The 26,138-nt window shown below is 34.7% G+C and overlaps 3 protein-coding genes across 4 annotated transcripts in view; 1 reads left to right on the forward strand and 2 right to left on the reverse strand.

Annotated features, from left to right (window-relative positions):
- LOC5569118 (pyruvate dehydrogenase (acetyl-transferring) kinase, mitochondrial) overlaps positions 1 to 11,220 on the reverse strand; it is a 45,189-nt gene extending 33,969 nt beyond the window's left edge. Inside the window, exon 1 of one of the 2 annotated variants that reach the window (XM_001652667.2) lies at positions 10,797 to 11,220. In XM_001652667.2, the coding sequence (XP_001652717.1) occupies positions 10,797 to 10,899 (103 nt within the window). In that variant the 5' untranslated portion in view covers positions 10,900 to 11,220. The remainder of the gene's footprint in view (positions 1 to 10,796) is intronic. The other variant, XM_001652668.2, reaches the window with a different exon arrangement.
- Positions 11,221 to 11,941: 721 nt separating this feature from the next.
- LOC5569117 (dihydrofolate reductase) lies at positions 11,942 to 12,881 on the forward strand. Its single transcript, XM_001652666.2, has 2 exons — positions 11,942 to 12,234; positions 12,289 to 12,881. Exons 1-2 carry the CDS (start codon positions 12,155 to 12,157, stop codon positions 12,767 to 12,769), a joined length of 561 nt encoding a protein of 186 aa, XP_001652716.2. The 5' UTR covers positions 11,942 to 12,154; the 3' UTR covers positions 12,770 to 12,881.
- An 8,727-nt stretch (positions 12,882 to 21,608) lies between these two features.
- LOC5569116 (succinate dehydrogenase assembly factor 3, mitochondrial) lies at positions 21,609 to 22,324 on the reverse strand. The gene is made up of 3 exons (XM_001652665.2): positions 22,128 to 22,324; positions 21,879 to 21,988; positions 21,609 to 21,815 (listed from the first exon to the last, which is right to left on the reverse strand). The coding sequence occupies exons 1-3, from the start codon at positions 22,192 to 22,194 to the stop codon at positions 21,642 to 21,644; spliced, it is 351 nt and encodes a 116-aa protein (XP_001652715.2). The 5' UTR covers positions 22,195 to 22,324; the 3' UTR covers positions 21,609 to 21,641.
- Between the last annotated feature and the right edge of the window lie 3,814 nt (positions 22,325 to 26,138).

Raw genomic sequence — 26,138 nt, forward strand, 5'->3', positions numbered from 1 at the left:
AAGTATAAAAAGCCCTGCATAAAACGGAAAATACCTCAACTAATATCTCATGCATTTTCTACAAACACCTTACTGATAATTAGATCAGGTAAATAATACATTATGGATTTTCTTATAAAAGTTTTTTCAAAAGTAGTTGTCGAATACTTCAAGAAGATATTATGAATTGTCTTAAACATTTTTTCAATAACATAATTATTCAAAATTAAGGCATTGACTTTAGAACAATATCTAATTATGATACCAAAATATGGTATGCATAAATAGGTGGGAGTTATTTGTCCTTCCTCGAGTACCCATTCAGATCCCCTTCGAACCTGCTTTACCTTGCCTCAATGCATTTTAGTTAATTAAAAAGTGAATTTCTTATGCTATGAAAAATTTTCACCTTGATTACGGGGCCCCTAAGAATCCGGAGCCCGGTGTGGATCGCATCCATCGCACCCCCTAGCTACGCCACTGTTCCTACAGCGTGCCTTGCAGCAATGTATGGAGATATTGAGTTTAATGGATACATTAGTGGTAAATACTTATTTTAAGACCATAACATCATTTATGTATTCAATTTTAGGGCAATATTCACATTCTCATAGAATAAGGAGGTGTCTTTTTCGCCCGGTGTGTTCATTATGCCCCTAATTCCCCAAAACATTGTTTTTGAAAATCTCAACTTTAAGAAGTTTCTTAAGAAATGTACAGAGCTTACAGAGATTCTTTTTGTGCTACTTTCCTAAGTTTTTTTTAACAATGCAGGAATTCGTTTATAAGTTTGTATTTGGATATTAGTATTATGTTCTTATTTTCTCCAGGCTTTATACCATTTTTCCCAACGTTTAAAGCATGTTTTTTTTTGCAGTTTATCTAGTGATTCACCTGTATATATCAAGTGTGTGCTAGAATGAGGGCGTAAGTCACATGATCTATTTCTCTTCATAGATTCTCTCTTCTGTGAATAAAGGTGAAAAGATGCATGTTCGTTAGCATTTTTTCACTTCATACCGCTTGGCAGCGATACAATATTGCTTATTGAAGTCAAGAAATTCTAAAAAACTTGAATTCTGTCGCATTTACTTATATAAGAGAGGATCGCACACGCTTAATATATACATATATTTTATTATTATTAGGAGATCAAAATATTCCAGTTTCAACCTCAATTCTTTATGTACATGTTCAAGAATACGTTACCAATGCAACTAATAAGAAAAACATCGATATTTTGCTGTAAGCATTACGTTGACATGGAGTACTGCACCATATACTAAGCCAATCAAAAGAAGTGTTCCTTTTTGAGATTTTCAATAAAATAAGTAGACTCAAACATTCGTTACCATATTTTTAATTGGCCATTAAATGTAGAGGGTCTTGTTTTCCGGACTAGAAAAAATCCCGGGATTCGGAATTTTCTTTTTCAAAATCCCGGGAAATACCGGGATAACATCAAATTCTTCTAGAAAGGCTATGAAATGGTCGGAGAGAATATTGATGCAAAGTTTAGTTTTATTGCGCAGTTTCACCATGACCGAACATGGTTTTGACCCTTGTTTTGACCGAAATTACAATTACAAAAACAAAATCTTCCATTTCATTCAAAAACATTTCAGTTATCCGCCTTAAACGTCAGAAGTTGTATATTGTAATTTTTTTTAAATAAATTTCATTCATTATGCGTAAAAAATAGGTAATAAGTAAATACAACCGAAATTTGGGATTTCGAGGAAGCCACGAAATTCACAAAATTTGGCTGTCGCCGCGAATTTGAGGAAATCCCGCGAAATGCCGCAAAGTTAGCTAAATTTATTGAATTTATATTACAAAAATATGTTGTAAATTTCAGTTTATTTTCATGGAGCATCAAAATAAACTAAAATGTCGCTTATTTTCCAATCGAATGCAATTTAAATTTACACGATCATGTAGCATTCAAGCATCTTTAGTTGAAAATTTAACGTGATGCTAGATGAATTAGATTTACTTTTATTATACTCTTCTGTTTACGCTATTTAAATATTTTTATCTGTGTAGTGAATCCCCATTTTTAGCTATGAAAATAGTTGTTTCTTATTTGAAGTCGATGTACCATCAAATATTTTTTTATAATTTGATTTTAACTTGGAAGTCCTTCTGGTTTGCATGTTCTATTAAAAATTTTGAATTGTCACGTTGTTTTTAAACTTATCATTCTTAATTTAATTAATAAAATAAAGCTGAATATTCACATTTTTAGGATATAATCCCTAAAAACATGCATTTTTGTGAAATATTACCTAAAGTATGAGACCGCGACAAAGCCGCGATATTTTGGTGTTATCGCTTTAGTCATCCACGATATTTCGAAAATTTTGCCTCGTATTTCCATTGTCCCTAAAGATAACATTCACTCTCAAGTTTTACCTATTAAGCTGTCAGAATCGACCCTCATGATCATGCATGTAAACTATTTATGTATATTCATTGTCTCATATATTTTTTCCATGCCTTTTGAAGAATAGGCGCAACAACCGCAGGCATGTTAGGTTAGAATAAAGGTCGAGCACATGGCTAATTTAAACGGCTGGGAGAAAATAAAATTAAGAAAAACAATATTTGTAAAACTTTCATATAACTTTCATATAATGTTATATCAGATTTCATGAATTCAACGTTTACTACAACGATACTACAAAAAAGAAAGTTACTTATTATACATTGTTATGAGAAACGAACAAATAAAATGATGATCAGAAGCCATTATTGTAATAAAAAAAAATGTTGCTAAATATAATTTTATGGCGTCTTTGAATGTAAATTGAATTGCAATTCTTATCAGTGTACCAAATATTATCAGTGTACCAGAAAAAAAAAAAATAAGTTTACATGCAAGATAACCTCAATAAAATCCTCATTTAGCGAGCTTTGAGTCATCCAAACAACATGCCGTTTGTTTCGTTCCATAATTTGAAAATTACACAGCAGTACTTTCTAGTTCAGTTCAGTTTCGGGGAATCCCGGGATTTTCAGGAATATTCCGGGGTTCGGGATTTTTCAGATCCCTCTTATTAAATGTATACCATGAACCTTATATGTTTATGTTACTTACTAGCATGCCCTTTTTATACAATAGACACACAATTTTTATGTGCGTTTATTTTCTTTATTTGTTTTTAGACAATTTGTAAAGCGCAGAATGTTCATAAAATATTGAGAAAAAGCAGTTCGTAAAAGAAAACATTGTTTTTAGTACACACAAGTACAAGTCTAAATCCTTCTTCCGTTCATGGTACTCTAGAAACGTGCAGTCGACTGTTTGTGTCGATGCCGGTAATAATAAACATGACCTTTGTATAGCATCCACCTTTTCCGTGAGCAGTGCCGTTTAAGTCACTGTCACTTTCTTTGCATTGTGCGGTAATCTTATCTTTTATGGTACTCTCTACTGAAAGAATACAATGACCATTACCGATTTAAGACTATAAGAATGTTTTGATGATCCTGAAGTGCAATAATATGATCAGTTTCATTGACGGTGATAAGAAGACCGGGTTTTGAGCTTAGGTGTCTAATCAGTCATTAAAGGTTAATAAATTATCAACTTGTTTTTATAACATCGTTGTCGTTCAAATCCTGTAACACAACAATATCTCAATGTAAAATGTAGTTGATTTTCTTCTTGATGTAGAATTTCCTGTTCGGTCTTGACTAGATTAAAAACTGGTATTTTATATTGTCCAACGATCGGCCTGTTTGGGACCTTCTTCAGGGACTACAGTGTTATTATGAACAATCTCCTGTTCAGAACTGAAAACTTTCTTCAAAAACTTTGTTTCTGCATTTTTATGTTTTGTGGCAAAAACGAATATACTCTGTGTCCTGAGAATTGAATAAAAAACAACCTGAGAAAATCCTCGATCGGTGGGACTCGAATCTTAGCTGTCGAAGTGAATCAGAATTGCAAATAATAAAATATTTCACAAGGAAACACTAAGAATTCCACTACTAAATAGTTTAAAAAAAAACAAGAGTTAATTGTAGATTTCATGTGTTCTTTTAAAGCCGTGGGAAGAATTATCAAAAAAATCATTTCCTGATGATAACCGAAAATAACTTAGTTTTTAATCTTCAAGATCACACTGGATAGAATTTGCATGGACGTGCGTTGAGTAACTATAGCTGACTTGCAATCCTTAACTGACAGGATCACATTGATGGTATTTCGCAGTATTTTCACAGTTGAAAAGAACAAAATAGACCTAAGTTTAAAAGTACTTCACAGATCAAAAATTTGCAACTCGGTAATAATGTACTCTTGAAAACAAGTTGCAACATTTCTTGAGTTACAATTCTAAAGGATCAATGATCAATTTGTAAACAAATCGGTCTTTGATACAATTTGGTAGTATCTCCCAGCACTTGCAAACTATGTAAACATTGTCAACATAATCATAAAACTATTTGATATTGTATATATTGGCTTTCTCGGTGACAACAGACAAAAACAGCATATTTTGCGTTACGCGTTTCGGCTTACTTCACTTCAGCCCTCATCAGACGCCTAAAATTACATTTATTAAACAGTTACAATTTTTTTTTCACAATAAAACGAACATTTCAATTTTCACATAAACACTTACAACATGCTGAACGCAACCTTACAGTTTGGTCTGTCACAACTATACTACTGATTTTCCCAAAATCCCAATTAACGAGCGCACCTTGCTCATCACCCAGTTTTATTTTCGTCAATGTTTCCTCTCTCAGTCGTCCGTGTATGTGGCTCTCCACGCAGTCTCGCTAATAGACCATTGTACGTGGAGTTGAAATTGCCGCACTCACGTTGCAGGTTTACGGTCTCTCCTTCTCCCTGCCTTTTGATGTGGAAGACCTCTGCGATCATCCTGGTCTCTGGGTTCTCGATGCGTTCCAAAACAGTCGTTTTTTCGAAATCAAAGACCTTCTTCGATCGTGTGCACTGCTAATCCCGATTTTGGATTCCTCTTTTTGCTGTCATTCTTGTGTTCTGCAATCCAGACCAGGATGATCGCAGAGGTCTTCCACATCAAAAAGCAGGGAGAAAGAGAGACCGTAAACCTGCAACGTGAGTGCGGCAATTTCAACTCGACGTACAATGGTCTATTGGCGAGACTGCGTGGAGAGCCACATACACGGACGACTGAGAGAGGAAACATTGACGAAAATGAAACTGGGTGATGGAGCAAGGTGCGCTAGTTAATTGGGGTTTTGGAAAAATCAGTAGTAAGGACTGTTCATTTAAGAAAGTGGACACGTATTTTTTAAAGCAAACTGTTTATTTTCGAACAAATTCATGAGTTCTCTTGAAATACATGAAAATCAAAGTAATCTCGACCAAATTCACATAATTTTGAACATTTATTGAGCATTCCTGGATAATGCTCTGACTTTTCTCTTGATGCCTCCCATCGGATTCTGCACAACTTTCTTCGTAACTTTTCTTTGTGTTGCTTACCACATTTTCTTGAGAAAATCCATGGAACTTGCTTATCTTCCACCCTTCTTAAGATGTTGTTTGTTTATTGCCCAATATTTCCAAATGGGGCGTAGTTATGGGCAATTTGGTAGAATCTGCCATGTTTCAACAAATTCGACTTTTTCCTTCTTGATCATCTCCAAAGTAGCTGAAGCATAGTAAGTCGATGCCAGGTCTGGCCAAAACAATGGAGGCTTGTTATACTTTCGGTAGATGGGCAGAAGACGTTTTTAAAAGCATTCAGTTTTGTAATGTTCGCCGTTGATTGAACCCGTTGTGAAAAATGTAGTACTTTTCATACCGCAGGAGCAAATTACTTGCCATAAAAAAACTTTTTTCCCAAATTTTTCTGTTCGGATGTATTGCACGTCGTCATAAGCATCTGTTTTCGATACAGTGTTGAAAAATGGGAATTTGGACACTTCGCGATTTAAGCCAAATCTCGGAACGACAGCTTTTCTGAACACCATTTGTGCAGAATAAATCTGCGTGTCGCCATGTTAAACCGACCTATCGCTTGTAATTTACAACTGTTTGATGTCAACTTTCTTCTGCTGTCAAAATAAACACTTGAGTACACACTGAAACAAAATTTGATTTTTTTCCTTGGAATTTTCACACCAAAATGTTAACAATCAGGTGTCCACTTTCTTTAATGAACAGTCCTTATAGTTGTGACAGACCAAGCTGTAAGGTTGCGTTCAGCATGTTGTAAGTGTTTATGTGAAAATTGAAATGTTCGTTTTATTGTGGAAAAAAAATTGTAACTGTTTAATAAATGTAATTTTAGGCGTCTGATGAGGGCTGAAGTGAAGTAAGCCGAAACTCGTAACGCAAAATATGCTATTTTTGTCTGTTGTCATCGAGAAAAGCCAATATATACAATATCAAATAGAAGTTCAACCAATAATCATAAAACTTACCGTACAAACCCGATTTTCAAAACGGCCAATAATAGTTTTTTTTTTCAAATCATTCATTGGTCCCCTGCTCAAAACGGCCAACGATCGGAACTGTCTTCATTAACATTCGGAAAATTTCGCAAACTATCATTGATCGTAGCATGGTGAGAGGCCAAGAACTCTCTCTTGCCCATTCATTGAAAACCAAAAGGGCCTAGCCTTGGGCCACGGCACGCTAACAAAATTAAAGAAAACGCCAATGCCTGCTTGAAAATCGAAAATGGGTCTAGCATGTTTTGGCGGTATTAAGAATAAAATCGATTATTAACATGTAGTACAGTCGAAGCTCGCAATAACGACAACTTTTATAGCGACAAAAGCTCTCTATAGCGACATTTTCCGGTCCCTTGAATAATATTTTGATGTTATAACTGTTCTCTTTAGTGTCATTTCCCTATTACGACGGTCCCATGCGATGTCGTTATAATAAGCTTCGAATGTAATAGTAAATCGTCAATCAACGAACTACAAATCATATAGATTGATTTGAATACTGAGAAATAGGAATTGAAAATGTGGTGAACAATATTAACATCAAATTTTCTCTGAATCCATGATCTGAGGATTGGTCCGTTTGAATTGTACGCTAGACTTATTCATCAATTAGAAGAAACGGCACTTGCTCTCAACAGCTTCGCGGACCCCCTGAGAACTCTTCACGACCCCCTAGGGGTCCGCGGACCACCGGTTGAGAAACCCTGGCTTAGACAGACTTCACATATCAATGGTTGCTATTCCGTGATTGATCGAGGTTAGTGAAAATGCACAAAGAATCAACTAGAAGTTCGGCTGTGCTTGGCTACAAACTTCTTCAATGTGCATAATTCAGCGCCTCTATTTATACAGGGTAAATAACGGCGCCGGCAACGTCCTTGCAGTCAAGAGGGATTGGGGGAAGGAATGTTAGTGCGTAACCTTTGCTATTTGGAGGCCGTGTTTGCCTCTGCATCTCCACAAAGGTTACTGGGAGGTATGTTTGTTAATTGGGAGGATCGTTGGGACACAGGATTCACTTTGATAAGCGAATAGACCATGATAAAAAATATTTGTAAGATATAGACATGTCTTTGAATAAAATATTTTCGATTGATATGAACAATTTCCAAGAAGAAGAAAATAATGTCGACACTTAAAATGACGAATCATTCAAATATTCGAACGCATCATTCCTACAGAGGTAGGATCGAATGCATGGGTTATCATATTTTACTCATATGAAAAATAAAAAAAAAGCTCGATTGACTGGACCATCACAGAACACTTTTATGCCGAAACTTGCAGTGGCAAACCATTCAAAGTTTGTTGAATAATGTAAAACTTTAACAAATCTACACTCATAGTGTCGAATCATCCAAAGTATTTCTTCAATTACAAAAACAAAGGTAAAAGGGAAAGGATTTTTGGAAAAAAATATGTAAAACATAAAAAGTTTACAGATAAGATTTTATGCCGATACACATTGTGACGAAGCATAATAGAAATAGTAAACCATAGAAGAATAATGTCGCTGGTGTTGCCTTTGTTCTCGCTCAGAAACATGTTGGGTACATAAGTGTCCAACTGCATACATTTTCGCGTTGACATTTATAGCCCCGCCTATCTCCACCAGCAAAAGATGTTCCTACTGCGACGCCAGCGACATTCTTCTTCTATGGTTTATTACTTCTATTCGAAGCATTCATAGTTTGTTGAAAATTATATTGCCGTTTCACCGCTGTACGATTAAATGTGGTCATACAAATTTTACGGATTTGAAATAAAAGCATGAAACGAGCTCACCAATTGATACTTCATCCTTGACTGCGCAGCCACAATCCACTTTCAGCTTAACAAACGTAAAAAACTGTCGACACAATGCAAAAACTCTTGCTTGCTCGGGCTTTTTAACCCGCACTGCCCGGCAAACGTGAAAACCGAAAAAAAAGAACTAAAAACCGACGACCCAACGAAAAAACTCATGCTTGCTCGGGCTCTTCTACTTGCACTCTGTCGCCTTGCCAATAGGTTTTCATTGAATAACTTTTTTCACAAGTAACGGATTGCTTCGCGGTCTTGGGCAATATTCTTTATCGTAAAAATACTCATCGAGGTCTGTGTTCAGAATTTTTATAGAGGTCAATGGATGACCTCTGACGATTTTTCCTTGCAAAAGTAAATTTTCCCATAGTTAATCCTATACAAACTTTGATCGGCTGGCGCTAAAATATAGTTTCACCGATCGAGCTGAAATTTTGCACAGTTGTTGTGTCCCATGACCTAAATGCAATCCAAAAATTGGACTGGAGCGAGAATCTAAATTTTGTCCCACACTACTGGGCATAGACTATCTTCGTATCTGCCAAATGATATGCACATGCATACATGGTCAATTGGCAAAGAAAACTTTCAGTTAATAACCGTGGAAGTCCTCATAAGAACACTAGGCTGAGAAGCAGCATCTGTCCCAGTTGTGACGTAACACCAGAAAGAAGAAGAAGACTATACTTGGAAGTACGCTTAAAGAAATAACAAAAGAAGCTTCTGAGGAAATTAACCTTTATTTTTGGAGGAGTTTCTAAATTTGCCCTAAGAGAAATAATTGAATTATTTTTAAAAAAATTAATTGAAATCTGAAATGCATCTAGATTACTGAAGTTAGGTGTTAATTCTAAAAGTTTCTTAGAAGGAAACATAAACGAACTCTTAAAGGTGTTCTCATATGTATCTCTGTACTAGCGATAAGATAAATCTCTGCATGCCTTTAATTAAGAGTCTCTTGAAAAAAAAAAAATCTCCAGCGAAAGAATCCGATGAGAAACTCATAGAGTGCTTCATGGTAGAAATCCAAAAAAAAAAAAAAAACACGGAGCAAATTTCTCAACAAACATCCCTGAGGAAATGTTGAAAAGAAGAAAGAATTGATGAATATTGCCTTCGGGGTTTGCCCCAAATGAAAATCCTGGCTACGCTCGAGGCTAGCGGAGGTAATAGCCCAAAGAAGGATTTGCAGAGGTTCAGAATTAAATTTTGATGTTTATTCTGAGGTTGTCTCCCTGCTTTGGATATAATGCATTACATACAATATCCGATGTTTAAACTTTGAATTGAATTATACGTATAAGTTATGTTCTTACATAATAATGTAAACCCAGCTTGTTGTACCAAGTTTCATAAAAATATATTTTTTTAATCTACAAACAGCCTTTGATTTGAATTTGCCTGTGAGAATGCAGAAATGCATCGAAAAATGAAATGTAATATATGACCTACAAAATGTTAACAATGGCCTAATTAGTTTCACCATATTAAGAAGAGCACTAACACTGAACCTCTAAATTCATTTCATGGATATAATGTTACGAATGATATTAATGAAGCAAATTTGTTTACTCAGCAAAAGCGATTTAAAAAATATTGAACTGATCAGCAATTCCCCATGGCCAACAGCTCCCCACTGTCTCCTACATATTCAACTTCTGAATCTTTTCCTGCCTTAGAGACAAATGTAGCAAACTAGTATCATAAACATCCTTAAAAAAAACAAGAACGCTCACACTCATTTTGATTTCTATTTTTATTTATCATCGCAGACTCATCTCAATCGACTGCGTGAAATTTATTTATGTATTTTAGCAAACACCTGATTATTTTTTTTTGCAAATTCATCTCATCATGTTAACGGAAGAAGCTGTTGTTCAATGATATTTTTTATAACTAAAGTTTTCCACATTTAAGACGCTACAATTTTTGAAATTATTGTTATTTTCTTCATACAATTTCATTTCCATGTAATTGTTGTAACTTTGTTGTCCTCCACGTACGATGTAAAGCTAGCTACAGCTGAGCTGGCATCACTGATTAACATATAAATAAAAATGACCTTCGAGGGTGTGCTCTATATTATCATAAAGCTGTTCTTTGATAGGAAAATCTGAAAAGCCGTATGAAAGTTTGTCTCAGATTGCACTTGATTTAATGGGTTTACAGAACTATTAACTAAAACGGTCGTCACGATATTATTTTCACACACCAAGCCGACAAGATTTGCATAGTCACAGAGCTATTCCATACGGGAAGCGTAAATTTTCAAGGGCAAGGGAAGTAGTGTAGGTCGTTATTACACATTGTGATGAAATTTTAATTGTCCGCAGCGAGAGTATATCTTGATCTGATATTTTTGCACATCTGACGTCTAAAAATGGTAGATCCTTCAAGGACCCCTGATCGATGAACTGTGTTGCATCATCTTTGTTTGCATAACGAACAGTGATTATTAATTCTTATCTGTGTGAGCCAAATGATGCTCTCATTTCCATTGTAAAACGTAGTAAAGCAATCTATCATAGATGATAACACCGTAAGCCACTTACCAAAGTCTATGAACTGTTTGATACTTAAAGGTGAAGGGTTGAACTGGGAATAGAAATCCAACATCTTATTGATGTTGGACATCCGCACCGGAAATAGACGCATTTTGCTATGTAGATTTGGTTACTGTATCGCTCAGGTAGATGCTAATGCCGCACTTGAAAATTTCGCCAAATATCCACAAATTCACTGTTTGCGCAAATGAGAATCTTATCTAACAATGTAAATGCAGAACGCTTGGAATAACACTTGCTGCGTCTTCGCGGGGCACTACTTTTTACGTATAAAGACGCAAGCCGGGAATTTTCCGCTTTGGGAAGCAGAAAAAAAAAAGTTATAAACCGATTTTCTTCGTTGCCATTATTGAAATCTAAACACTCACTCACTTACGGCAGGCTGATCTTCAATGACACCTCAAAAACAAGTAGTACTGAGTCTGTGCAATTTTGCTGAGAGGATGTAAGAGACTAGTGGGGATACATCAGGCACTGATGTTGTGTAAATGTATTGGGAACGTTTATATGAACAAACTGACGTCACGGAATGCTATGAACAAAATTTAATGTTTTAAAGTTTATTTTTAGTAGATTTAGAATAAAAGTAAATGCTTAGTGAAAAAGTCATCGAATAATTTCAAAAACCCAGAATTGGAAATAAACTTAGAATACGCTTTTGCTATGTTACATCACGGTTTTATATAAGTTATATCGTGCTACATACTAGTTATAAACCTCTAATTGCAATATTTCTAATTTCAGTGGAATTTCGATGTATGTGAGTGTTGGAAAATGCATCAAACCGGATCCTGGATTATAGGATTTGAGGCAAAACTTTTTACTTATATACATGAGGAAACCGTACCTGATATTCATCTCTTTGTTCCCATTTAATGGAGTTAGGCGATTTATTCCTTATTTTTGTATTTTTGTCATACATATGGTAACTAATCGTTCAAAAAGCGATATCTTCTAGTCAACTACTGAATTTGTGCTGACTATTAGCACAAACAAGTACAGAACTACAAGTATATGAATTTATATGCAGCACCTTACGATCGCTTATATTACAAGTCCAGGCGGCAAACGCGACTTGCATGTTTAAGTGTTATTTCGGAGTGAAAAAAACAACATGTGAAGGTGGCACACAAACATTGAAGCGAAATTGTTGTTGTTTGGTAGCTTTTTGTTGATATCTGCAGACAAGGATTCGGCTTGATGATTCGCACATTTCGATTGTCGTTATCTCTCGTGGTTGGCTGTTTGTGTCTGTCGAAAGCTACTTTTTCGTTCAGTTCAACTGGTTGATCTTGCGCTAGTGCTCGAAGATACTTTCGTTTTTTTTTAATTTGTATAATTAAAACATGAAGAAGTTCAGCTTGATAGTCGCAGTTTGTGCCAATGGTGGAATTGGCATCAAAGGAGATCTGCCGTGGAGATTGAGGTATGACTTATAGATTCTAATTCTCGCTAACTGATCTGATCGCTTTTCTTACAGGCAGGAGTTGAAATACTTTTCTAGAATGACGAAGAAGATCACTGACACAAGCAAACGCAATGCCATTATCATGGGCCGGAAGACTTACTTCGGTGTACCTGAGTCGAAACGGCCTTTGCCAGAGAGACTGAACATTATTCTAACTCGAGATCCCAGTGCCAATACTTACCCATCTGATGTGATGGTGTGCAAAAGCATGCAAGAAGCACTGACAAAGCTAGATGAATCTCCGCTGGCAAATGAAATCGAAAACATTTGGATTGTCGGCGGCAATGCAGTCTACAAAGAAGCAATGCAGTCTGAGAGATGCCACCGTATCTATCTGACGGAAATCAAGGAGACGTACGAATGTGACGCATTCTTCCCGGAAATCAATAGCGAGTTTCAACTGGTGAAGAACGATGATGATGTTCCTGAGGAGATCCAAGAGGAAAACGGAATTCAGTACCAGTACCGCATTTATGAAAAACTTTCTAAATGATCATCGCAACATGTTATTAATCATTGTTATATTCATTCCACTAACATAATAGTGACAAATATGCCCTAGGCAAAAGCCACGTTAATAAAAATGATAATTACGAATAGACTAATTAACAATTTATCTTTCTTAGCTTTGTAGACCACACATTTTCGTAACGTTCGTGAATATTTCTGTCCGTTTCGCCCAGGAGTTCAGAAATTTCGATTTCCATACACAGCTAAAAATATGTTGTAAATTAAAGTTCATTTTCATGCAAATATTTGGAGCATCAAAATAAACTTATTAAACTCGCTTATTTTTCAATCGCATGCACTTTAAATTTACACCATTATGTATCACCATGATCATCCAAGCATCTTTAGTTGAAAATTAAACGTGATGCTGTAACAATAGATTGATTTTGATTTACTTTTACTATACTCTGCTGTTTACGCTACATTGAAATTTAAATGTTTTTATTTGTGTAGGTATAACTTTTTTGTTGCTTAACGAAAAGATTTTTGATTTGTTGCAGTCTCTTATTTATGTATTATAGCACATCCTATGGTTCTAAATGTAGCTTAAACAGTTAGTCCTATATATTTGGTAAATTTTCCCCATTGTACAAACTTTAAGCTCCCGTTATAGTTGACGAATTTCACTTACACTTTCACAGTACCTTTTGGGAGCTTTGGGTACCTGCTTGCGGGTGTCCAAATGAACAAATTTGATTTTTGTAGTATGATCCTTTTTGGTCACCCTACTCTACAGCTATTCCTTGAATCACTAATTTTTGCCAACACTGACGAGCACAAACAGAAACAACAATTTTTCATGAATCTTCGCCTATTTTTGAGCCTTTCATAGCTCATTGATGTGAGAAACTTCAACTAAATTTTAAATTGAAAAATATTTTGCCTCCCCCTTTCCTATTTGATAGATAATAAACTCAAAAGGTAAATATGTAACGGAGGATAATATTTTGTTCGATTTTTTCAACGTGTGTCTCTTATTTATGAATAGTTGCATCATGCTAAATTTGTTATAGTTCAATTACAAAATCAGACTTTTACCATAGACCTAAAAAGATTGCATTGAGAAGCAAAAACGAATCTCGTAAGTAAATTGCTGAAAATTATTATAAAATTAACCAGAATTCTGCCAAAGATCTTGCCAGCAGAACTACTACTTATTTCAAAATAAATACATTCAGAAAGGATGGATGATGGATGTGTCCAGTAATATCTCAAGGGATTTCTCCTTAAGGTTCTTCCATTTTTTCAGACTTTTATTTTGAAAATACTTCGAGTATCTTCAGTGAACATACAGTGATTTTTACCTGGTATTTTCACAACATTTCCTTCAAGAATTCTTCAGAATCTCATTCAAAAATTTCTCAAATATTTGTTTATGCATTTTTTATGTTGAAATTCATGCTTCTAAAAGACAGTATGTTTTACAAATCACAATATACTTTTTTTCAAGAATTTCTCAAGTATACGCCTGGTAATTTCAGTAATGGGTTATTCAGGAAATTCTTTACATATTCTTCAAAAAGTTACTTTAGGCATTTCTTATCAAACTCATCCATGAATTTCAAATGGAATTTCTCAAGGGATGATGTGATTACAATAATAACTTCAAGTAAATTTTCAATAATTCCTTGAGTAACTGCATAAATTCCTTTCAAAACCTTTTAATCATGCCTTCCCCGGTTTATTAAAAAAAAATGTGATTGAGGAAGACCCTGGTAATATCCCAAAGAAGTATTTTACAGATTCCATAAGAATTCCACTTTTTTGCTTCTGGAAAGCAAATTCATCCATAAACATAGAGAAAAAACAAGACACAACATATAATAAAACTACTATCAAACTAAGAGCAATACCTCTAAGAAATTAGCTCTTCAACCTATTTTGCAAGAACATTGCAAACAAATTCCGAAAAATAAAAAAATATATAAGAAATTATTTCGAAGGGTTTTTAAAGTTTTCCTTCAAGCATCTCTCACCCACGAGCATTTCTGTAGAAAGGAATTTTCCTATCAGTTCACTCTTACAAATAATGGAAATTACTGTGGATGTAATTCACGGTATGGCTAAATGACACATAATGTAAGAGATGGAATGTAACAACAACGTGTTCTTGAAGATGTATTGCACAAAAAATGGAATTTTACGCGAAAATTGTGATTGACATTTCCCAACACTAACGTATTTAAGATTTAAGACACAAATTTACGTCATTCAGCTCGCTTTTTTATGTGCATCCAAAAGACGTGAAATCACATGAAATCAAAGTTCCTCCAAGAAATATTAGCCTAAAACATTTGTATGTATTTCTTTTAAAAACGGATATAGGATTCTTTGTGGCCTTCTCTTTAGGAAGTGTGTGCTTCGTAGCTGTGCGGTTAGTGTTACCAAGCATTTAGCTGCATCGAGTCAAGGGAGATGGGTTCGATTACCGCTTCAGTCCGGAAAACTTTTCGTCAGGAACGTATTTCGACTGTGCCACTGGGCGTTGCATGCTAGTCCGTTGTCTAGTGTGGTGCTTCCTTCAAATGGAAAATCTCCCACTGGAAGCATTAACGTGCCGTGTCTTTAAAAAAATTGATACAATTGTTCAAACGAATGCATCTCGAATATTTTTCCAAATGTTCTTTCAGATTCTTTCAGGAATTACTCGACGCATGACATTAATGAATTCCTATAGTGAATTCTACAGGAATACCGAGGTAGATAGAATAGATAGAAAATCTTTATTTGAGTGACCCTTTAACTTACTGTCTTTCGGGTCACTTGGTATTAATTTTACATTTGATTGCTTATAACTAATTCACTTTTTCATTTTGTTTAAACATTATTGATGCTGGCAATGGATTTCGCCGCCTGGATACCTTTGTTCATCCATCTTTTCCTCATCGTCTTGAAGATTATTTTTGTCACCATCAGTAGCAGGATGATTATTTGTAGTGCGATAACTGCCATCAGGAGTCCTTGTTGTTGTCGATGTTCCTCCGTGTGGGCATCTTGGGTTTGTATCACGGTAACCAGCTGGTTTCCGTGGGTGTGGGCTGTATTCTCTTCCTTCGAGTTCTTTCCTCCCATGGTGTTCCGTGGATATGTTATTGCAGGTTGAGTTGATTAGACTGATGGTTCGGGGACTTTCCAGCTCAACGAGGAATACCGAGGATTCACGGAAACTCCATCTGATACATTCAAAAGCTTTGCACCACTAACCTATTTTACACAGCCAATTTTTTTTTGAAATTTTGGCACAACACAAATTGTATGACCTGTACTGGGAACCCATGTCGGATGGTCGATTCTGGGTTTAAACCAGAGATTCCCAAAGTGGGCAAGAATTCCCCTGGGGGTGAATTTCACGTCCAAGGGAGCGAAAATTTGTGAAAAGAAATTTGATGGGGCTAAAATACTGGAAAGGGAGTGAAAGTTGGACAAACTGAAAACAACGATTAATTTGGAAAAGAGATTCAATTTGATAGGAGATTATATTCTAATAATCTGAAGATTCCACATCTAAACCTTTCCCTCTATTTGTTTGTACCTTATAACATTTTCTTTTAAAATCAAGATAGACAAAACTTGGACACACATTGTCAAAGACAAAATATGTTTGTAAAACATCCAGTTTTTTAAGCATGAGTGTTAAAAATCGCTATGAATTATTAATTGGCAGAAATTTTCCCAAAACATAATGTATTCAGAACTATATTATATATGTGTAGTCAGAGATAGTTTGGAATTGTTTTTAAAGCGATCAATCAACATTTTTAGATATTGCTTCAAATATCTAAGTTTATTAAATTGATGTTTTATTTATAAAAGCTTTATAATTGGGCAGCTAGTATTATGATTATTGGCATCCGGGTTCGACAAAACTTGTTACTCTTATATCACAAACTATTAAAAAAATCAGAAAATGTTGTTGGCAAAAAACAGGTGCCAGCGTCAAAACTAATAATTACCGAAGACGTTAAGCATGTAACTAAAAATAGATTATAAGAATTATCGGATAAAAACCTCCAGATTTTAAGAAAAAAAATACTATTTTTATAAAAAAAACGTGCTTACATTACAGTTAATAAGGCAATGGAAAGTTTTTTGGATTTACCAATGTTCTTTTTTAAGTTTTGGAGTTTTAAAATTGTCAAACATGTGTTTCACAGAATTTATAGAATTTGTTTTTCAATTTCAAAAATAACATGTTTAATCAATCAAATTTATAAGTTTCAGAAGTTCAGAAAGTCAGCCAAATTTATTTAGTGCAGTGAAAACTGTGGCAGTAGCATGTAAAACACTTAGGTTGATTGCTGTTATGAATTACTTACCAGTACATCATTGTCGTTCATTGAAATTTAAGAAAATATATCATGGTGATATTATGCAGATCTGCAGATAGATTTGATGATACAAGAATATCAATTAATATGATATGATTAATTTAAGTTTCAAAACCATATATGTTTAACATTTTTACATCAGTGAACTTGATACCTTAACTAATCTTTGATTGTTTATGTTAATGATTTGGTCTGAATTTTAGCAAAGTAGAGCGACTAATATAAATATTTCAAAAACATATTAGGGGGGCGATTCCAAAAATATACTGGCCTCAGGGGGGCGAAAGTCAAAAATGTTGGGAAGCACTGGTTTAAACGGTTTGTCCGAAGGTAATTTGATACATTTCAATAACTATTTTGCACAGATCGCAACAAAACTACAGTGTATATTTTAACTCATTTAACGTGAAATATAATCGACGGATTGACGTCCCTTTTTAGGGTCCTGGAATTGGCTCAAGGATATTCCAGAAGTACAAGTAGCTAACCCTTTGTTATTGTACGCTACTATTATTAGTTATTATACTCGATATGCATTGTATTATACTACCATTGTAAAATCTTGAAGATTGATGTCGCATTATATGATTAAAACATAAATTTTATGCTGATCACATTTTGGTCCTCAAATAATGTTCCAGGAATCGGCCAGATAAGTACCAACGGAGTTGTAATATACTAACAGTTACAAGCGCTGAAGTTTTGTTGTGATCTGTGTAAAATAATTATGGAAATGTCTCAAATGACTCCTCCTTCGGACAGACACCGTATAAATCCGGAACTGACCGTTCGACTTGGTTTCCCAGTACAGGTAATGAAACTTTAATAGTGTTATGGTGTTGTGTCACAATTTCATAGAAATCGGCTGAAAATTCTGAAAATTAGAACAAAAAGATCACGAAAATTTGGTTGTGAAAAATAGGTCAGGTGCACAAAAGTTAATAGGTATTTTGTCGTGATTTATTCCAGGATTTATACTAATATATTTTCAACATCTAATGCAGATAATAAATCTTCGAGATGTTTAGTAGAATACCTATAAGTAGATGAAAAACCGAATTTAGTACAATACCATTTAATTCCACTAGAGTTTGTATCCTTTGACAGATACGCGTGTTTCGACCTCAACAGTAAGGCCGTCTTCAATGTCGTGTACTAGAGTCGAGTCTAGTACACGACATTGAAGACGGCCTTACAGTTGAGGTCGAAATACGCGTATCTGTCAAAGGATACAAACTCTAGTGGAATTAAATGGTATAGTACTAAATTCGGTTTTTTCATCTACTTATCTAATGCAGAGATTTTTTCGAGCATCAATCCATCGATTCTCATATGAAATTTCTCTTAATAAATTAGAATAAGATACATAAAAGGAAAATCCTCAAAATGTATATTCCTACATTCTACTAATTGTTACTTCAGAAATTATTGTGAGTAGGTCTGAAGTAATTAAGGAAAAAAACCTTGGCAATTTTTTGAAGGATTCTTGCGAAACCTCGTGTCGAAATCTGTGAAAATACTTTGGATGGAACTTCTAAAAGTATACATTTCGAAGGAATTTTATCAATTTGAGACAAGTATCCTGCTGGCAATCCAGGATTAATCATGAAAGAACTAAAGAACCACACCACTTCATAAATTTCTAAAGATATTTCAGGTTCTGAATTTTCGTATCAATGATGCGAAATCTACGATTTTTCGCACGTAAGGAGAATGCTTTTTCGCTTCCTCACGCGAACATTTCTTTTCGCTCACACTAATTTTCCCTATAGGGTAGAAGTACCAATTATGGCTATAGTACCAATTATTGCAATAGTGGGAACAAAAAGATATTTTTCTTATTGTTTTACTAGAACATAACGGCTAATGTTCACAGGAATGATAAACTTATTTGTTTTTGATGATAACTAAACCTTGATACGAACATTCGTGCAATAAGCTTCAAATAATGAACATTTGAAAATTTTGCCTCACACATACGTCACCTTCTTAGCGGTTTGCTTAAGGTGCAAGAAAAAATGGCTCAAAAGTCAGAACTGAAAAAGTAGTTTTCTTTTAAAACGATAAATCAATAAAAATAAGAACACAGAGCCTTTTTATTTGGCAAATAAAAGAGCTGTGTGTTTTTATTTTCTTCGATTTGTCTATTTAATAAGAGAAAACTGCTATTTCAGTTTTGACTTTTGCACCATTTTTACTTGGGCCTTAAGGACACCCGTTACGAAATTTATGTTTTCATCCGGTAAAACTGCTTCAACCGATGAATGTATGTTCCCTAGTGAGAATAAATGAACAAATTTAGCTGGTTCATTAATGCTGTTTTGTATCATATTATTCATTTTCGCTACATTTCGACTCCTTTTAGAAAATTCTTTTGCTCCCATGAAGCCATTGCGATAAATTGGTTTAATGTCTATATACAACAAAATTGCAGTAAATTTAATGAGCAATCACTTCATTACTCATTAGCATAGCATTATCATTCATTCTGGATGGCATTTAAGCGTATTTCGTGCAAATATTCGATAGTTCATAATTGATCCACTTTTATGTCGAATGCTAGGAACACTATTGCCATAATTGGTACAAGAACAACGCTTTATAAAACCAATTTTTAGAAGCTTTAAGTCAATTTAGTACTCAAACCGTTTAGCTCAACTGTTTCGTAAGGCTTCAAACTATTAATTAACATCAACAAGTCATGCTTACGTTCTAGAAATGTGGGCTTCGTGGCCGTGCGGTTAGCGGCGTCAGTCGTTTAGGCGTATTGTGTCACGGGGTGTGGGTTCGATTCCCACTCCGGTCGGTGGAAACTTTTCGTCAAAACGAAAAATTCATCGCTGGACTACTGGGTGTTATGTGTTATGTCCGTTGCCTAATGTTAGTGATCGTTCAGTCTGTGCAGCCTTTGGCTGAAGACGGTGTAAATTGTCTTTTTTAAAATCTGATTTTTATCCATACCGTTGACATATTGCATCCATAATTGGTACACCTACCCTAGTTACGATGGAGGATAACCGAAAATCATTTCACTCTGGGGATAATTTCTTTTTCACTCCATCACTCACCAACTGCTCTCGAGAATTATCACTATGTGAATCAACAAAAACTAGTACCGGCGACGGGATTCGAACCTAGAACATTGCTATAAATAGCCACGATGCGTGCATGCTTAACATGCTACCTCACCGACTTGACGAAAGTAGTGGTTAATTTAGTGCATAAAGCAACTGCTGCTCGTGGCGATGGATATCTACAGAAGAAGTTCTCCATGGATAGGAAAAGAAAGAAACAAACTTCTCATTGCTGTTGAAATGTGCAACTATCTATTATCGCTTTGTTTTGTGCGCGGACAAAATCGCAAGGTAGCTTATCGCTGAAAATTGCTTTGAGGGATAAATCCATTATCGTGAGAGTGAGTGAGAATTCGGAACCTTGTCCAGAACTAACGTTTGGATAAATCTAAAAATGCATTTCATAGAGCTTTTTTTTGGAAAAATTCGGTGGCATCGGCGAGTAAATGTATCGGTTATTGCCACAAATGCAACAGTTAAAATCAAGAAGAACCTAGCAACAACTGTGAAACAATTTATACTAATTTAAAGTTAACTTTCAGATATGAAAATTGATACTATTTGTATCGTATTTGTATTTCATCAGTAACACGCAAACCTGGTGGATTAACCTTTTGTCAGGTCAAGGAATAGTCATATCAAGTTAACTATCATGAATCACAAGTCAGTCCCATCTGGATTTTCGTCAAAATTGAGTTGATATAAGATTTCAATATATCATTCAATGAATTGCGTTTTGGTCTTCTTCTTCTTCTTCTTCTTGGCATTACGTCCCCACTGGGACAGAGCCTGCTTCTCAGCTTTAGCAGCTAGTAGTTTTTAACTGAGAGCTTTCTTCGCCAATATTGCCATTTTCACATTCGTATATCGTGTGGCAGGTAAAGAGATCAGATAAATAGTAACAGAAATATTCTGTTATCATCATTTAAAGCAGTATCGTCAAGAGTTAGGCAACTGTTAATTGGATATAAAGTTATTAATTACTGAAGCTGAAAATATAAAAAATAATGTAAATGATAATGATTATAATCGAAAAAATACAAGATGCTTACTTTATTTTAGAGTTTTGCATAGAACTGGCAACATACCTGCTGCGTGGCAATTCAATGTTTTCTGGGAGATTAGATTTATTAAAGCTGAGTTGTTTTAAAAAGAGCTTGAAATATTATGCATGAATGGAATACCTCCTAATTTTGAACTAATGAAATTATTGTAATACAAGTACTCCTCAACAGGTTCGTGTTAATCGACGTTAACCAATAAGTTATTAAAATATTAGCATGATCGATAATGGATGCCATTTTTTTTTGTGTACTTTTATACATACTGGTCCCAAACAAGTATTGAATAGAAGAAGTTTTGGTATCCGTTATCATACTCATTAATTATCTGACAATATCGGATAAAATAAATAAACGCATTTTGCTAAATAAATAAATAAACGCAATTTGTTTTATCGATTCTCTTCGTTCATTCCTTTAGATGCTTGCAATAATTCGTATAGCTGTGCCACTTGTTCATCTCGAAAATCACCTAGTTTGTGAACATCCAGATTGTTTCCCACGTACTCTATTGGATTTGGTTTTCCTTTAATGCCCAATTGATTGGCTAAAGATATTGCGTAGTCCTTGAATAAATAAAAAAAAGTTTTAAAGTGATACAAAGTTAATTTGTTTCAAAAGACACTTACCGTCCATTCGTTCATGAATAGAGACGCTTCGTGAGTAGTACAGGTTTTATGTCTGCGAAATTCGTCACGTACATATTGATTTCCTAGGACCTGAAGTCCTTCTGGTAAGCCTAAAAGTATTTAAATTGTATAGCTTAATACTAGTATCAAACTTGTTAATCTTTTAACTTATTCTGATGTGTCAGTATGAAGTGTTTCAACATACCTCCACAGGATTCAACAACAATGAATATCTACTTGAATTCTTACCTCTGTGCAATCTTAATATTGTTTTGTACAATGTTCGTACACGTTGTACGTGTGTCATACAAGCCATTTTGCTTATTGTAGAGCTTTTATTACAAATGTATTCACAAATTGTTCATCACAGCACAGGATTTTTCCCAGCGCGCTCCATTGGATGGTAATTACATAAAGCATATGCATCTGTCTCGCAGCTGTGGTGCTCTGTTTGCAAACAAAAATTGCCATGGATCAGTAGAATGAGAAACGTCAAAACGCTTCATTGATAAGATCATATATGAATATATTCATATAAAAGTTCACAGTAGGCTACATACAACATCGACAGGTAGATGGCAGTCAAGTGATGTGAAGGCTGTGTCGTCTAATTAAACTTAGTATTCCTGCAGTCTTATATTTATTTTGATAAAATTTGTTAATGTTGAAGTGAATATGCTCACATTTCCCATTTATTTTAATGTGAAAACTCTCTTTTGAAATTGTCATAAATTTATTTTTTATACATATTCCCTTTCGGGTCCAAATAGCCGTAGCGTTTAACGCGTAGAAGCTTATTCACAAATTTCATAACGCCCAAAATGGTCATTTTTGACACCCACCCACCCCTTCGTAACACATTTTGTATGAATATTTTTCGAATTTTGTATCAGCGTTATGAAATTTGTGAATGGGCCCTAGCTATCCAGCAAGACAAAGGGTCGAGAATTCGAATCCCAACAATTGAGGATTTCTGTGAATTGGAAATGAATTCGACTTCTGATGGAATATCTTTGTTCTTATCGCAAGATGGTTAGTTGGGAAAGATTGGTTTCAGTTTTTAACTGTGGAAAGGCTCATAAAAACACTAATTGTTGCAAACAAATTCCGATTTCTTAACTGTCTAGCGGGCGTGTAGAAATTCAAACATGATAAAAGATTGGTAAAATCAATACGCTGCGATACAATATAATTGACAAATGAAATCATGGCTATTTCGCGACGCTTATTTAAGGTTTGAATATCGATAAGCATGCATCGAGCCTCGTATGATGGCAGTGGAAACGTTGTCCAGCCTAATTTGCGTAAGGCATATAAAAGAAATTGCTTTTGTACTGATTCGATTCTATCACCATGTGTTTTTATATGCGGAGACCACACAATACTACAATATTCTAGAACTGATCTTACATAAGCAATGTACAAGGTTTTAATCGTATATGGATCCCGTAAATTGTAGCTAAAACGCTTAATAAAGCTCAACATATTGATTGCTTTATGGATAATCGTATTATAATGATCAGTAAAGGTAAGTTTAGAATTTAATATGACACCTAAATCTCTAATCTTGTCGCACTTTTGAACAATTTGATTTCCTAAAGAGACAGTAATCTGTGGTGTATTCCGTTTTCTGCTATATGTGATTAAATTACATTTTTTGACGTTTAATTGAAGTAAGCTTTTGCTACACCATTTATCAAATATACTTATTTCATTCAGATAAATGTCGCTATTTTTGTTGCTATTGATTTCCATATAAAGTTTCATATCGTCGGCATAAATCAGAATTCTAAGATGTTTAAGCACATATGAAATATCGTTAACAAATAATATAAACAACAATGGACCTAAATGCGAACCTTGGGGAACTCCTGATGTAACGTGAACAGGTTTAGATAGTTTTCCCTCAAATCTAACTATTTGTTGGTGATCTGTTAAATAAGATACAATCCAGTTGAGGAGTCTCATCGCAATTCCCATTTTATTGAGCTTGAAAATCAACATAGGAATGTCTAGTCTGTCAAATGCCTTACTAAAATCGGTGTAAAGTGCTTCGACGTGGTTACCTCTATCCATTGCATTCAAAGTGTAATTTACAAATTCCAAAAGGTTTGTTGTAGTAGAACGGCCCAACGGCCCAAGAAACCATTTTGTGTATTCGTTATTCTATGTTTTATTTGGCTGAACACATTTTTATTTATAATTGATTCAAACAGTTTTGGAATGGATGAAATAATAGCACGATATTTCCACGATAATTTCGAACATCAGATTTTCTACCAAACTTGTAAATGGGTATGAGATACGATCTTTTCCATTCTTACGGAAATCTGCTCATTTTAAGTGACTTGTTGAATAGCCAAAATAATGGTGCTGTAAATTCATTAGCTAAGTTTTTCAGTAAAATAGGTGGGATTCCATCTGGCCCTGATCCTTTGGTGGAATCTAAATTCTTCAGTCCTGTTAAAATATCCTGCACCATTATTTGACTAACACCGATATCGCTTGTAAAATCAGGAAAACTAGAAAAATATTCAAAGTCACGATCTTTATCCGAAAAGTTAGTAAAAGTCTCTTGGAAAAAAGTAGCGAAAAGATTGCACATGCCATCTGGATTATCTGCTGCTCTATCATCCAATGTCATTTTAGATGGAAAATTGTTAGACTTCATCTTCGATTTAGCATAATTGAAGAAATTCCTAGGGCAAGATTTTAAATCATTTTCTATTTTTGTGTTGTACTCTTCAAGTGCAGTGGATATGGCTTGATTAAGTTGGTTGACAATATACAAATAATTTTCTAAACTTTCTTGAGTTTTTTGTTGCCTGTAAATTTTATGAGCCTTTTGCTCAGGATTTTTCAAATTTTCTATTTGCTTATTAATCCAAACAGGATATTTGACCCATTCCTACGACGTCTTCGCAATAGTGGAACTTCCATCTGAATAATTTCCGACAAAATTGAATAAAAATCCGTCACTGCACTTTCTAAATCTTCTAGGTTTTTCAAAACGGATTGCCAATCTATTCTATTTAATTTTTGTTTTATTCCGTCATAATTAGCGTTTTTATAATCAAAGAAATTCTCAAAGTCACAGTTGTCAGAATTGTGATTATTGTGAACAAAAATTGAGTACTCAATAGCTGTATGAAATGCTTCATTTTTCCATAGTGGAGAAAGAGATTTTTTTTTTTCTTTCTTTCTTTTTATTAACGAGATTTTTAGCCCTGGGCTAGTTCATCTCGGGACCAACGGCTTTACTTCCCTTCCGAAGGAAGACGTCACTGAAATTTTTAGTGACTATCTCGGGGATGGGATTCGATCCCAGGTCCTCGGCGTGAGAGGCGTGTGTTCTAACCACTACACCAGGTCCGTCCCCTAAGAAAGAGATTCATTCACACAGAAATCTTCCATAATGTTTGAGAATAAGAAGTCCAAATAACAGTTTTTTTCCGGTTTTTCACATGATTTATTTGATTTAAACCTAAAAATGTAGCTTTTTCAAAAATAAATTGTAATGATTCGTTTTCACCGACAACCGGAAGCAGAATGCTTTCGTTTTCGGAATCATGAATAAAATCAGCATTACGCTGATTAAAGTCGCCATAGATATGCACTTTGAATTCTGGAGATAACTGGGATACAATTTCTTCAGCAGTTTGAAAGAAAATTTCATATGATGATTTGCAAGTTTGGTCTGGCGGAAAATACACAGAAGCGATGTATGCTTTCACCCACACATGTTCAAATTCTTTATGTTTGGATGAAATAATTAATTCTGAATTGAATTTCGTAGATATTACGATGAGAACTACACCACCAGACATTCTTTGGGTAAGGACCAGATCTCGGTCATCTCTGAATACATTAAAACTATTACCAAAAACTTCTTCACTTTTAATTTTTTTCATTCCAACTAGTTTCAGTGCCCAAAACAACTGAGAAGGATGAAGTTATCATTTTTTTTGTAAATTTCGTTCATTTTAGATGCACTCTTCATGCGATTAAAATTTTGGCAATATACTAAAATTTCGGTACCATTTGCTTCTGAAGAAGTTGATGGTAACACATCCCTTTGCATAACACAATTTGAAAGCTCAGATCTATTATTAGATACATTGTCATTATTTAAAATATTACCAACTGGTTGTTCATCAGCCACGATTGGATCGCCAGGGTCTACGTCTGAAGACTGCGTCAAGTTGATCGAAAACACGTTTTTTCACAGGAGCATGCAGAACAATGCTGCGAAAAGGAGTT

This window comes from Aedes aegypti, chromosome 2, assembly GCF_002204515.2.
Source record: "Aedes aegypti strain LVP_AGWG chromosome 2, AaegL5.0 Primary Assembly, whole genome shotgun sequence".
Lineage (NCBI taxonomy): Eukaryota > Metazoa > Arthropoda > Insecta > Diptera > Culicidae > Aedes > Aedes aegypti.

What these genes read in the sequence shown, in the direction of transcription:
- LOC5569117 (XM_001652666.2), top strand. Translation starts at nt 12,155, where the DNA reads ATGAAGAAGTTCAGCTTGATAGTCGCAGTTTGTGCCAATGGTGGAATT. An exon ending in GATCTGCCGTGGAGATTGAG is followed by an intron (nt 12,235 to 12,288) that starts GTATGACTTATA and finishes CTTTTCTTACAG; the next exon opens with GCAGGAGTTGAAATACTTTT.
- LOC5569116 (XM_001652665.2), bottom strand. Translation starts at nt 22,194, where the DNA reads ATGGCTTGTATGACACACGTACAACGTGTACGAACATTGTACAAAACA. An exon ending in AATATTAAGATTGCACAGAG is followed by an intron (nt 21,989 to 22,127) that starts GTAAGAATTCAA and finishes AAATACTTTTAG; the next exon opens with GCTTACCAGAAGGACTTCAG. An exon ending in TATTCATGAACGAATGGACG is followed by an intron (nt 21,816 to 21,878) that starts GTAAGTGTCTTT and finishes TATTTATTCAAG; the next exon opens with GACTACGCAATATCTTTAGC.